We start from the raw sequence: 13744 nt of genomic DNA, 5'->3' as shown, positions 1-13744 counted from the left end.
ACGACACATCTGTAGGAAGGGGTCTCTTTCTGAACCACCTTTCTCTGTTTCCTGGGTCTCTTAGCATGACCCTCTAGGTTCACTTAGTCCTGCCTCAGCACAGGGGGCTGGACTGGTTGACCTCTTGACGTCCCTCCCAGCCCTACATTTCTACACCTTACATTAAACCTGAAGTTAAGTGTCTTTCCAAACACACATGGCACAAGCAGTTTTAGAAACCACCCAAATGAGTCAAATCAGGAAATGTTGGACTTTAAAATCCAGAGTCCTTGACCCCAAGAGAGGAATTCAGATTTCACTCAAAGCAAAGAAAGACTCTTAAATTTCTCTTCTGATGTGGAATATGCTCAGATTCCGGACACATGCTTGTAGGAGCAGAATTTTGTAATTGTACTATAAAAATTAATGTATAATTTGATTTCTCCTGCCAGTCACCCTTTTTAAATAGCAAAAAGGAATGACCCTCTGGGACTATGGGATTCTGTTTCCCATACCCATTACAAATTGGGCCCTTTTAGTTCTTTGTTTTAAGGTTTCGTTAGTAAAAGACAGAATCCTGTATTGTGTCTATATTAAGTAAATTAAAAAAATGTTGAAGGCCTGGGCCTCAATGTGAACTGTTTTGGTTATAAAATTTAGCAAGGTTTAATTTACAAAGTCGTTTTGCTCAATATAAAATACTGCTGTTTGTATTCTCAAAGGTCTTTGTAAAAAACAGTTTGTGTAAATAAAAAATGCATGCATCAAAAAAAAAAAAAAAAAAGGCGTAAAGGCCATTGTCGAAACCAAATAATCAGGGGGAAAAAAATAAAAAAATTTAACAAACTTATGAAAGCCAAAAAACCATCAATGCGCATCCATAACTAAGGGAAAGTAGACTGATGACCCTAAGGTGGAGGCTGGCACCCCTAAAAACAAAACAATTAATTAAATCAAAAGGATAAAATGGCTCTCTCAAAGGTGCTTTAAAATGTACCATCAATCTTAACATAAAAAAATAACACCAATTAAAAAGTAACCGGTCACAAACTAACATAGCAAAATCCATAAACTTCAACAAACAAAAAAACACTATAAAAACAGGGTGCTTTGCCATGGGACTTTGGATTCGTCTTGCCACTACTCCAAAAGCATCGGAACGCGACCGACAAAGCCTGGCTCCCTTCTGCGACCAATCTGGCTGGCCACTAAATTAATCCAAAAACTCTGGACTGGTAACTATAAACATCGACTGGCGGAACTATGTGCCTGGTATGTGTGTATAACTAAAAAGCATATGCTAACTGCTGTATTCTCAATAAATGCGGCGTTTTGCCTTCTCCGCTATAAAAAACTCTTGGGTGCTTTGTATAGCATAACATACTTACCCAATAAACAAAGAGTATGGCTTCCTTCTAAACACACGCAGACATCTCGGCACTGAGCCTCACGACTTAAAAATAAGATGAATTTGCGGAAAAGGTCATGGGATTCTATCACTGCCAGACGCTGAAAAACAGAATTGTTTTTAAATGATTGTGAAGTTGCAAGTTAAACGAACAGAGCGTCACACAAAAGCAGCTAGACCTGACACATCATCAGCAATTCGGGGTGTCTGTACATTCCAGTGAGCAATCACTGCGTTCAGGGGCTGCACAGGCTTCATGCCAAAGAATCACTTTAAAGAAGAGATCTCACAAGATCACAGGCATGTGGGGCCTGCCACAGGGGAGATCTGCAGGTGAACTGGGCATATTCGAACCAGTCGTAAGGATAACCTTCACCTGTCCTGAGTCTATGGCAGTTAAATGCCTGCATCCCCTGGAATTCACCGGCATGCTGTGAAAGGGAGCAGACAAACCACACGGTATTAGTGGGCAGTATATCACTGCTCAGTGAAGATCCCTCTCTATGTGATAGATGATTTTGCAGCTCTTTGTTCACTCGCTCCCCAGTCAGAAATCACCATGGGGATGGAAGGACAAGGACACAAAAAATAAAATGTCCAGATTAAAAACAAAGAGAAGCCAAGGAGCCTCAGGTCACACACACAGCTGAACACATTAAGTAATAATTTACATCTAAAACTGTGCCACTTGCAGTTTCTCTAAACCATAGCGATGTCCAGAGTTGAGCGGATAAATCTCCATAACAATGTCCTATTCATCTGCATGCCCAGCTGAGCTGGAGGACGCTCTGCATTTATCAGTTGTTGCCACAGTATCTTATCTGGTAGGAAATGTGCACAGCACTCTAAATACCAACACAAAGCAAACCACTCCAACGGCTGCGAAAACAAAGACTTAAACCAGTTCTGAAAAACCAGCAAAAACAACATTCTGGCTTGTTGTTATTTAATATTTGTATTATGGGAGCACCTAGTGGTACCATGAGATGTGGCTGAGTGGTTAAGGTGCATAACTACAAACGGGAAGATCACGGGTTCAAGTCTTGCTTGATCTCACACCAAAAGGCTGCCTCCAGTTCACGTAGCTGCAGAATGGGTACCTGATCCATCCAGTTAGGGTTGTCAAGGTGGTTGGATGTGATGCTGGCCATGTCACACCCTTATGTACCACAGGCTATGAAACTGATGTGCCTTGAGAGCATCAGCCCAATGAGCCATTGGCATGGTGGGAAGATTGACAAGAGGCTCCAATAGAAAATCGGGGCTTGGGTGTGCTAGGCACTCTGTAAGAGTCTCTGTCCCAAAGAGTACATGGTATACACACAAGACGACATTTTACAAATGGGGAAACTGAGGTATGGAACAATTAAGTCATGCAGGGAGCCAGTGTCTGAGCCAGAAAAAGAGGCTAGATCTCCAGGGTCCTAATCCAAAGCATTAACTACAAGAGCATCCTTCCTGTCTGTTCTAGGGCTCTCCATGCCACTGCAGTTCAAGCTGTGCACAATTCTACTGAGCTCACTGAGGATCCTGTTGCAGACAGAATACTAAAACAGCTATACCAGCTTCCACAGCATTAGAAACCCAGGCTATGAAGGATGGGAAGGAACGTGTTTCCATTAGAAAAGGATTACATTTTACTGTCAACTTTTAAGAGGCTGATCTAACTCTTTACTTGCCATTATTTGTAACTGTAGAGTTGCTGATGACTAATTACAGCATATTTGATGTGCCAAAGGGCTCAGGATTCTGTGATGGAGTAGCCCACGTACCTCAGGTGTTAGCGTAGCAAGGTGAGTCACGATAGCAGGCACTGACATGATATGGATCAGGAATGATCGCAAGAGATTGTCAGAAAACTGAGCAGCAACCACAGGGCTGAAGAGAGAAAAAAAAAATACTTCAAACCTCAAGCTTTGTGTTTCCTAAGACATGCAGCCTTTCTATCAGAGAGTTTCAGAACTGGCTGATGCTTCTGTTCTCATTAAAGAGGTCAGTTTGAAAAGAATCAGCCCCCTATGGCTTCTGCTATCATGGCGATTTAGCAACATCCATCATGACCCCAGGGAATCAAAGAAAGCCGGGGCAGGAGGCAATGTGGAGTCTTATTCCATAATACACAGCACCTCCCATGTCTCTAAAGAGCTCCATAAACGCTAACTAGATTAAACCTCACCACACTCCCATGAAGTAGATAAATAAGTAGTTCCCATTTACTCAGGCAAAGCTTAAGTGACCGATTCAAGACCAGTTTGAGTCTGGGGCAGGGTCAGAAATCACTCTACTCTTGCTGGAATGATCATCAGAAAATCAGATGTGAGCCTGTCCCATGATCCCAGAAATGATACTTATGGAAGGAAACCAGTTCAGAAAGTTAGCTCATGGAAGTCTTTAGGAATGCTCCTTGGGCACTGTGGTCTGACACCAAGTCAACTTCCCGTGAAGAGATCTGGGCTTTGCAGATCTGAGTTTGGATTGTGCCTGGACTTTATTTTGAAATGCAGGGGGGTGTTTCTAGCTAGTCCCTCTTTGGGGGACACAATTTACACATGCAAATTGAAGTGTGAGCACAGATCTGATCATCTGCACCTCTACCTGACAGGCATCCATAAGTATGTAGTTAGAGGTGCACTGGCAGTTCATTGTGAGATGCAAATCACACTTGCAGAAAGAAGGCCCGTTCCTTCAGATTATTTACCCAACACAGAAATACAGCATTCCAAGTCTAACCCCACAACTGATGTTTACAACGGATTTATAAACACTTAATTTTAGGGGTACAGAGTAGGAAAAAAATCAAGCCCTCCACCTAAATTAGCATCATGCACTAATACGACAAACTCACAGACAGATACAAAGAGAGAAACACAATGAGAAACTGGCAGGGCAAGAGGTCTTCAGACAGACACTAAAAGCAGCTTTGACTACATATCACCCCAAGCTGCTTTTGCTGCCTTACCGCAATGCAAGAGAAAAGATTGCAGTTAAAGTGCCTTTGGACAGGGATGGTCTGGATCTTGCCAAGCCATTTGTTAGCAAAATCTGAAAAGAAAATTGCAACTTTGGTTAGAGAAAGAATCCAACTGTGTTCTTGAAGGGCACTGTCACTTTCAAGAGATATAAAAAGAAATTAGAGAGAGTGCTGCTTTAATGTGGTTGTTACAAGTCACTGGCCTGGATCAGAGCGTTTCTGTTCCAGGTACTGGCAGCACAGAGAAACTGCATTCAAAGAGGTTTGCTATGATCACACTTGCCAATTTAATAGGGCCTTTCTTCAGAGGGTCTCAAGGCCCTTTATAATCCATAAGCAAGCCTTGCAACAACCCTCTGAAAGACAGCCCCCCCCCCCCCCCATTTTACAGATGGAAAAAAGTGAGGCACAGAACAGCAAAGAAAACTGCCTAAAATCACACACAAATTCAATGGCAGGGCTGGGAACAGAATTCAAGACTCCTGACTCCTAGTTCTGTATTTTAACCAGCTGCACTGCACTGCACTGCTGCCTTCCATCTCCTAATGAGATGATGAAATGGAATTTAGATTAAATATTGCTCATGGAAAGGAAGGGAGGGGGAGTTTTTTGGTTTACCGACTTTTGACGCTCTGGACCTTGGCGGAACACCCAGCACCCCCATGTTCATCCTTGTAAAATGATTGTGTGGCATCCAATGCAAAGTTTGTCATGCCAGCCGTCTTCAGAAGGCTCATGATGCACTGAGCATTGTTGTTACAGTAATGTTACAGGTTATCATTTCATGTATGCAGTTATGAGGCTGAAAATGTGTCCTCATGGCTTAAAGTAAGCCCAGGCAAAAACTCTCCAAGAGCAGAGAGGCAGTTCACACCTAATCAGGACAAGTATGGGACAAACCCAGCCCAGCCTCACAGGAACAAAGGATGCTGGCCTAGGCAGCAACAAAAGAATCTGTTAGTCTCTCGAGGGACTCACCCCCCTTCCTTTGGTCAGTTTGGAACTGCGATGAGGTAATGCTCACCTGACTCTGCAGGGGGCGGAAAAGCCAAGAGGGAAGAAAGGACATGATAAAAGGGAGAGACATTTGCCATGCTCTCTCTCTCTTCCACCTACATCTACAGACACCATCACCACCAAGCAACTGAAGCGCTGATCAAAGGAGAGGGCCTGGCTAAAGAGCAACCAGCCAGTCTGTGGTGAGAAGCATCTAAGTTTGTAAGGACATTGAAAGTGTTAAGATCAGCTTAGAATGCGTTTTGCTTTTATTTCATTTGACCAAATCTGACTTGTTATGTTTTGGCTTATAATCACTTAAAATCTATCTTTATAGTTAATACATCTGTTTGTTTATTTTACCTGAAGCAGTGCGTTTGGTTTGAAGCATGACAGAAGCTCCCCTTGGGATAACAGGCCTGGTACATATCTATTTCTTTGTTAAATTGACAAACTCATACAAACTTGCAGCGTCCAGCAGGCATAACTGGACACTGCAAGACGGAGGTTCCTAGGTTATGTCTGGGACCGGAGATATTGGCTAGTGTCATTTGGTTGCAAGTAGCTGGGAGCAGCTTACATGCCAGAGGCTGTGCGTGGACAGCCCAGGAGGGGGGTTCTCACAGCAGAGCAGAGTAAGGCTGGCTCCCAGAGTCAAGGATTGGAGTGACCAAGCAGATCACCGGTCTGGATAACACCAGAGGGAAACGTCACACCGACCATAAGCAAAGTATTCTCAGAGAGAGTCACTGCCAATACATGCCCAACCCAAGCATGAAACAACACGTCTGGAGAATCTTAGAATTTAGTTAAGGCAGAAAGCACTGCAGGGTTTGAAAAGCATAACAACTATTATAATCACAAACAAACCTGCAGCACAGAATAAAATCCCTTCTGATTGAGATGTCCCATGATATTTGCACAGATGTGGTTCATGGCAGGTCGCAGGGTTTCTCCTGCGAGGACAAAATAATGACATTTCTGAGAATTATTTTTGTGTCATATAATCTATATGAACTGTAGTCCTACATTGTGAATTATGACAAACTTCTATTAACACCTTCATTCCCAGACACATCGCAACCCTACACAAAACACTGAGTTTAGTAGCTTTTGGGGATATTTTAGACACTGAAATTGAATTTAAATAGCATGTTTAGAGTTTTTTCAGTTGACTTCCATAAGATTTCTTCAGGGTCAATCTTTTCATGAGTACAATTAAAGAAGATATTTTTGATGGAATTCAAGAGAGCTGGAAGTCATCATACCCTTACATCAAGGAAGCTTTTGATCCACATGACAATGGAGCATTATGAGAGAGCAGCACTAGTGATTGAACTATTATGATCTTAGGGGGAAGTCTCCTCTCTGATCCACAGTATGGATCTCTGTTGCTCAGTCTGCACAGAACGAATCATACAGCTTGGCAGTGCATACGAGAGAAGAAAAATATTCCCTTTCTGCAGCCCAAGCCAGAAGACTTTAAAACAAAGAGAAAGAAGAAAGGTCTGGATTGGTGGCTACAACAGGGTTTTGGAAAGAGCCACACAGACCTTTTCCACGAAGTATTTTCCACGTGGAAGTGTCTGTGAACGTAACAAGCATTGTGAGGTGCAAAGTGACCAGTTTCGAGTCTTGTAGGATGTCAGGCTGGAATAACAAGAACATCAACATTAATAAATCAAGTCTACAATACTAAAGTATGAAACCACAAGAAACACAGAACTAAAACCAATGAAAGATTTTTACCTTAAGCTGTTTGAGAAACTCACAGCAAAACCACAAGATGTCCTTGATCTGTTTGATCCACAAGAGTGTAAGATCCTTAGAAAGTGCTAGTGACACATACCACACCTACAGGCAAAGAACAGGAGAAATTTGTGGTAACTTTTTCTGTTCTGTTGCTTATCCAGAAGCAGTGTAATAAAACTACTTCCACAGGCCACGCAGATCCCAGCACTGGACCAGAATTACCCCACCCCCGGTAATGACTAGGTCAGTTGTAAATTGTACCATGCGGGAAATGCTCTTTTGACTCTTGTGGATCCATGTAGCTATCCTGGGTTCTTCTATGGGGTTTATCAACATATAAAAACAATCCACCATGGAATATAGGTGACACGTGAGTGTCTCTCACTCTTGATATTTCAGATCAGTGAACTTTTAAAAAAAATAAACCTAAATCCTAAATCCCCTAACAAAGTTGACCTGCTGACCTTGGGCTCATTCTCAACATCCATACTATTCAGGATACAGCGACACAACTTTTCAAGCCTCTGTAAAGAGAGTGAGACATGTTAGTGTACTTCCCATGCCCCACAAGTACAGTCAGTTACTTGGGAAAAACTGTTAAAAAACGCATATTACGGGAAACAAAGGCCTTCCACTCCAGAAGCAACTGAAGCTCTGCTCAGACCAGCAGCTTGTCTTTGGCAGTGGTGGCCAATACCGGTGGGCTAAGAGGAAGGAAAAACCCATTGATATATATAATTGCTCCCTTTTAGATTACAGATTGAGTTTGATTACATTTGCCTTGCTTGCAAGTTACCCAGTGAGACTCCCAACCACTCTAATCTCTATGACATCACTCCCACTTGGGACAGGAATTTCAGGATTCTCAGGAAGCAGAACGGAAAAGAATCCAGAGTATTCTGGAAAATGAGGGGGGGGAAATGTGTCAGAGCAGCAGCTTTACCTCTTTGTCCTCTTTAATTCTGAAAATAAACAGCAGTTTCCTGGAAATTTTGAAGATGGAAAGTGCACTTCTTTTACTGGGAGCAGATTCATTTATTTCAAAGAAATCCTCCACTTCTCTCCTGGGAAGGAGGAGGAATCAAATGTTGAGCGTTTTAAAAAGCCACAGTCATCTACAGAAAGAGCTCAGTTTGCAACAAGCAACAAAGCCCGCGGGGTGGAATTTCACAAACCTGATCTCCCTCTGCAGCCTGCATCGACAAAGAAACCTCCTGATCAGGGCTTGGATCTGAATGGCGGCTCGCTCTCTCTCTTTCAGCTCTCTCCGCTCCTCACGGGCCTGACGCGCTTTATCGAGGAACTGGGCTTTGGACGACTGTGCTGTACCGAACATTTTTGCAACCTTCCACAAAGATGAGATCGGGGAGGGAAAGAAGGTGTTACCTGGATGTTAGAATACATGCAGCAAGTGTGTTTAGGGAGCTGGGAGTGATATGGACACAACATATAGCCCCAGGGCAGGTGTGCATGAAGGGGCAATTCCCTACATCGCTCCAAGAGACCTGCTTTGGTTGGTTTGGACAGGCTATATCCGCCTTTAGACAGAGGAAATGACGTGTCCACAGAACACAGAGCATGAGATAGAGAAAAATGGGGCCCCAAAGTACAACGCACACGGGGTACCAAAAGCGCAACATGTCAGCAGCAGAGTTAAGGGGAAAACAAGAACAGGACTGGTACCAGAACTCCATCAGCCAGCACATTTGCCTCTCCTACTTCCAAATCTCTGCCTCACCCCCACCGGCTTGTCATGTTCCCACATCAGCTTTAATTAGAGTCTATAGAGAATTCTGAAGGGCAGGGAAACAAGGGTGGATAACAACAGAACTGTCTAAAATAAAAATAAAGGAGGTGATGGAAGGACCCAGTTTGTCCAAGTGGAATTACCCCAGTTTAGACAATGAAACAGCTGTCAAGCATGTTGGGAACCTCCCAGTGTCCCCTTTGGTAAATGGGGACTATATAGCACCTTTCTTTGTAGGAAACTTCCCCATTACCTCCCCAATTCATGGCCCTGTAGTTGGTTGACCTGTCCCTCTAGTGAGGGAAGGCTGGAGGCTAGTCCTTCCGGAAAGCCACTTTTGGTAGGGATAAGGTCACTCATGACCCTAAATGTGCTGCTTCCACCATGCTCCCAGCCAAGGAAGAAAGAGGCTGAAACAGGTCCTGAACTCAGCTACCTCAACGTGATAGAATGTTGCTCTGCCCCTAAACCATCTAGACTGACCCACTCTATTGCATCTGTAACAGGCGAATTGCTTGGTAAATTTTTAGAGACAGTTTCAATATTTATGGAGCCTTCAAAGCTCAGATGCATTTGATGCGTACATTTCTACTGTGTGAATATTAAAGGCAAAGAATTTTTATAAAAACTTTACACAAAACTCACCTGAGGATTTGCTTCTGCAGAAGAAATACTGATACTCATCCATATACAAACATGATCCACATCTGCTCTGACTTCAAATATAGTCTCCCTTCGTCTCTGTAGAGACAAACCAATCAATTCTAGATACTGTGGGGGACTATTAATTTCATTTGTTTTCTAGATGTCTTTGGCTGTACTCACCTACCCAATCACCCAGCAGCCACTCAGGAAGAAATATTGGACAAACCTCAAAACACAGAAAGGTGCATCATGGTTTTGGTCCACCTGCTGCAAGTGATAGGTCTCAAAGCTGCTCTGGGGAAGTAAAGAAAAAGTTTCCATCTCATGTAAAACTCTTCTATCAGAATTTCCATGTCAATAATTTCATAGCAAAGCCTGACAAATAGGATAACAAGCACAAAACACCAGGATTAAGATTATTATGAATATTAACTAATTTCTTTCACTAAATCTCCCTGTATGCATCTAATCCACCTGTCACCATATCTGGCTACCAGGCAACCTCAGAGTTTCACAAGCCTTTTAACAGAGTTCCCAGCTAAAAGAATGTGTCACACAGAATCAAGCGCCCCTCCTCCCAAACATACCAGCTTTTGATCCCTCATGTTCTGCTCACCCCTTAGCACCAAGTGCCCCCAGATGCTCTACTCACATACGCTCCAACACACAAGGTACTTCCCTGCCCCCAAACACCACTTCCACGAAAATGTTGCAACTCTATCCCCAGATCGCCTCCTTCTCCCAGCACCAGATCACCCTGTCCCCAGGACCCCGCAGCACCAGGTCACCCACCAGGACTCCCCAGACCAGGTCAACTCCCATCCCCATCCCCATCCCCCAGCACACTCCCTTCACTCCCAGGAACCGGCAGCACACAGCCCTCCCATCCCAGCACCAGGTCACCCACCGCCTCCCCGCTCCCAGGATCCCCCAGCACACTGCTTTTCCCACACACACAAATCCCCTCCAGGATCCCCCAGCACACCGCTTTTCCCTCCCCCACACCAGGATCCCCCAGCACACCGCTTTTCCCTCCCCCACACCAGGATCCCCCAGCACACCGCTTTCCCCCCCCTCACACCCTCCAGGATCCCCCAGCACACCGCCTTCCCCCGCTCACACCCTCCAGGATCCCCCAGCACACCGCCTTCCCCCCCTCACACCCTCCAGGATCCCCCAGCACACCGCCTTCCCCCCCTCACACCCTCCAGGATCCCCCAGCACACCGCCTTCCCCCCCTCACACCCTCCAGGATCCCCCAGCACACCGCCTTCCCCCCCTCACACCCTCCAGGATCCCCCAGCACACCGCCTTCCCCCCCTCACACCCTCCAGGATCCCCCAGCACACCGCCTTCCCCCCCTCACACCCTCCAGGATCCCCCAGCACACCGCCTTCCCCCCCTCACACCCTCCAGGATCCCCCAGCACACCGCCTTCCCCCCCTCACACCCTCCAGGATCCCCCAGCACACCGCCTTCCCCCCCTCACACCCTCCAGGATCCCCCAGCACACCGCCTTCCCCCCCTCACACCCTCCAGGATCCCCCAGCACACCGCCTTCCCCCCCTCACACCCTCCAGGATCCCCCAGCACACCGCCTTCCCCCCCTCACACCCTCCAGGATCCCCCAGCACACCGCCTTCCCCCCCTCACACCCTCCAGGATCCCCCAGCACACCGCCTTCCCCCCCTCACACCCTCCAGGATCCCCCACTACACCGCTTCCCCCCACCCACCCTCCAGGATCCCCCAGCACACCGCCTTCCCCCCCCGACACACCCTCCAGGATCCCCCAGCACACTGCCTTCCCCCCCGCGACACACCCTCCAGGATCCCCCAGCACACTGCCTTCCCCCCCGCGACACACCCTCCAGGATCCCCCAGCACACCGCCTTCCCCCCCCGACACACCCTCCAGGATCCCCCAGCACACCACCTTCCCCCCCACACACACCCCCTCCAGGATCCCCCAGCACACCACCTTCCCCCCCCCCCCACACCCTCCAGGATCCCCCAGTACACCACCTTCCCCCACACACACACACCCTCCAGGATCCCCCAGTACACCGCTTTTCCCTCCCCCACACCAGGATCCCCCAGCACACCGCCTTCCCCCCCCCGACACACCCTCCAGGACCCCCAGCACACCGCCTTCCCCCCCCCCGACACACCCTCCAAGATCCCCCAGCACACCGCCTTCCCCCCCCGACACACCCTCCAGGATCCCCCAGCACACCGCCTTCCCCCCCCGACACACCCTCCAGGATCCCCCAGCACACCGCCTTCCCCCCCCGACACACCCTCCAGGATTCCCCAGCACACCGCCTTCCCCCCCCGACACACCCTCCAGGATCCCCCAGCACACCGCCTTCCCCCCCCGACACACCCTCCAGGATCCCCCACTACACCTCTTTTCCCTCCCCCACCCCAGGATCCCCCAGCACACCGCCTTCCCCCCCACACCCTCCAGGATCCCCCAGCACACCGCCTTCCCCCCCTCACACCCTCCAGGATCCCCCAGCACACCGCCTTCCCCCCCTCACACCCTCCAGGATCCCCCAGCACACCGCCTTCCCCCCCTCACACCCTCCAGGATCCCCCACTACACCGCCTTCCCCCCCTCACACCCTCCAGGATCCCCCAGCACACCGCCTTCCCCCCCTCACACCCTCCAGGATCCCCCAGCACACCGCCTTCCCCCCTCACACCCTCCAGGATCCCCCAGCACACCGCCTTCCCCCCCTCACACCCTCCAGGATCCCCCACTACACCGCCTTCCCCCCCTCACACCCTCCAGGATCCCCCAGCACACCGCCTTCCCCCCCTCACACCCTCCAGGATCCCCCACTACACCGCTTCCCCCCACCCACCCTCCAGGATCCCCCAGCACACCGCCTTCCCCCCCCGACACACCCTCCAGGATCCCCCAGCACACCGCCTTCCCCCCCTCACACCCTCCAGGATCCCCCCAGCACACCGCCTTCCCCCCCTCACACCCTCCAGGATCCCCCAGCACACCGCCTTCCCCCCCCCACACCCTCCAGGATCCCCCAGCACACCGCCTTCCCCCCCTCACACCCTCCAGGATCCCCCACTACACCGCTTCCCCCCACCCACCCTCCAGGATCCCCCAGCACACCGCCTTCCCCCCCCGACACACCCTCCAGGATCCCCCAGCACACCGCCTTCCCCCCCTCACACCCTCCAGGATCCCCCAGCACACCGCCTTCCCCCCCTCACACCCTCCAGGATCCCCCAGCACACCGCCTTCCCCCCCTCACACCCTCCAGGATCCCCCAGCACACCGCCTTCCCCCCCCCCCACCCTCCAGGATCCCCCAGCACACCGCCTTCCCCCCCTCACACCCTCCAGGATCCCCCAGCACACCGCCTTCCCCCCCTCACACCCTCCAGGATCCCCCAGCACACCGCCTTCCCCCCCTCACACCCTCCAGGATCCCCCAGCACACCGCCTTCCCCCCCCCCCACCCTCCAGGATCCCCCAGCACACCGCCTTCCCCCCCCCCACCCTCCAGGATCCCCCAGCACACCGCCTTCCCCCCCTCACACCCTCCAGGATCCCCCAGCACACCGCCTTCCCCCCCCGACACACCCTCCAGGATCCCCCAGCACACCGCCTTCCCCCCCTCACACCCTCCAGGATCCCCCAGCACACCGCCTTCCCCCCCTCACACCCTCCAGGATCCCCCAGCACACCGCCTTCCCCCCCTCACACCCTCCAGGATCCCCCAGCACACCGCCTTCCCCCCCTCACACCCTCCAGGATCCCCCAGCACACCGCCTTCCCCCCCCCCACCCTCCAGGATCCCCCAGCACACCGCCTTCCCCCCCCCCACCCTCCAGGATCCCCCACTACACCGCTTCCCCCCCCCCACCCTCCAGGATCCCCCAGCACACCGCCTCCCCCGCCCGGACCCCCTCAGCACACCGCCTCCCCCCCCCCACCCTCCAGGATCCCCCAGCACACCCGCCCCCCCAGCCGCTGCCCCGCACTGCCCGACACCCTGGCCCAGACCCCGCTGAGCAGCCGCCTCACATGCCCGCCCCTCAGCGCGGCCGGGGCCGCCTCCGCGAACGCCCGGGGGGGCAGCCCCGCCCCCTCGGAGCGCCAGGCCGGGGCCGCCGCCTGTGCGCCGCGCTTAGCGACCCGCCCGGGAACGCAGGCCCGGCTCAGCCAGGGACCCCGCGAACCGCTCCCGGGGGCGCGGGGGCCCCGCCAGCCCTGGCC

The 13744-nt window shown here is 50.4% G+C and overlaps 1 protein-coding gene across 4 annotated transcripts in view; it reads right to left on the bottom strand.

Annotated features, from left to right (window-relative positions):
- The window catches only part of UBE3B (ubiquitin protein ligase E3B), a 36132-nt gene extending 22542 nt beyond the window's left edge, over positions 1-13590 (bottom strand). Inside the window, exons 1-12 of one of the 4 annotated variants that reach the window (XM_077834677.1) lie at positions 13553-13590; positions 9679-9792; positions 9499-9594; positions 8282-8451; positions 8050-8170; positions 7571-7630; positions 7104-7208; positions 6908-7004; positions 6225-6310; positions 4347-4429; positions 3160-3265; positions 1368-1488 (exon numbers count right to left, since the gene is read on the bottom strand). In XM_077834677.1, the coding sequence (XP_077690803.1) occupies positions 1368-1488; positions 3160-3265; positions 4347-4429; positions 6225-6310; positions 6908-7004; positions 7104-7208; positions 7571-7630; positions 8050-8170; positions 8282-8451; positions 9499-9537 (988 nt within the window). In that variant the 5' untranslated portion in view covers positions 9538-9594; positions 9679-9792; positions 13553-13590. Of the gene's footprint in view, positions 1-1367; positions 1489-3159; positions 3266-4346; positions 4430-6224; positions 6311-6907; positions 7005-7103; positions 7209-7570; positions 7631-8049; positions 8171-8281; positions 8452-8789; positions 8941-9498; positions 9595-9678; positions 10286-13552 lie in introns of those variants that run through there. The other 3 variants (XM_077834678.1, XM_077834679.1, XM_077834680.1) reach the window with 3 other exon arrangements.
- Between the last annotated feature and the right edge of the window lie 154 nt (positions 13591-13744).

Source organism: Eretmochelys imbricata, chromosome 15 (assembly GCF_965152235.1).
Source record: "Eretmochelys imbricata isolate rEreImb1 chromosome 15, rEreImb1.hap1, whole genome shotgun sequence".
Lineage (NCBI taxonomy): Eukaryota > Metazoa > Chordata > Testudines > Cheloniidae > Eretmochelys > Eretmochelys imbricata.
This window is presented reverse-complemented; position numbering and strand designations above follow the sequence as displayed.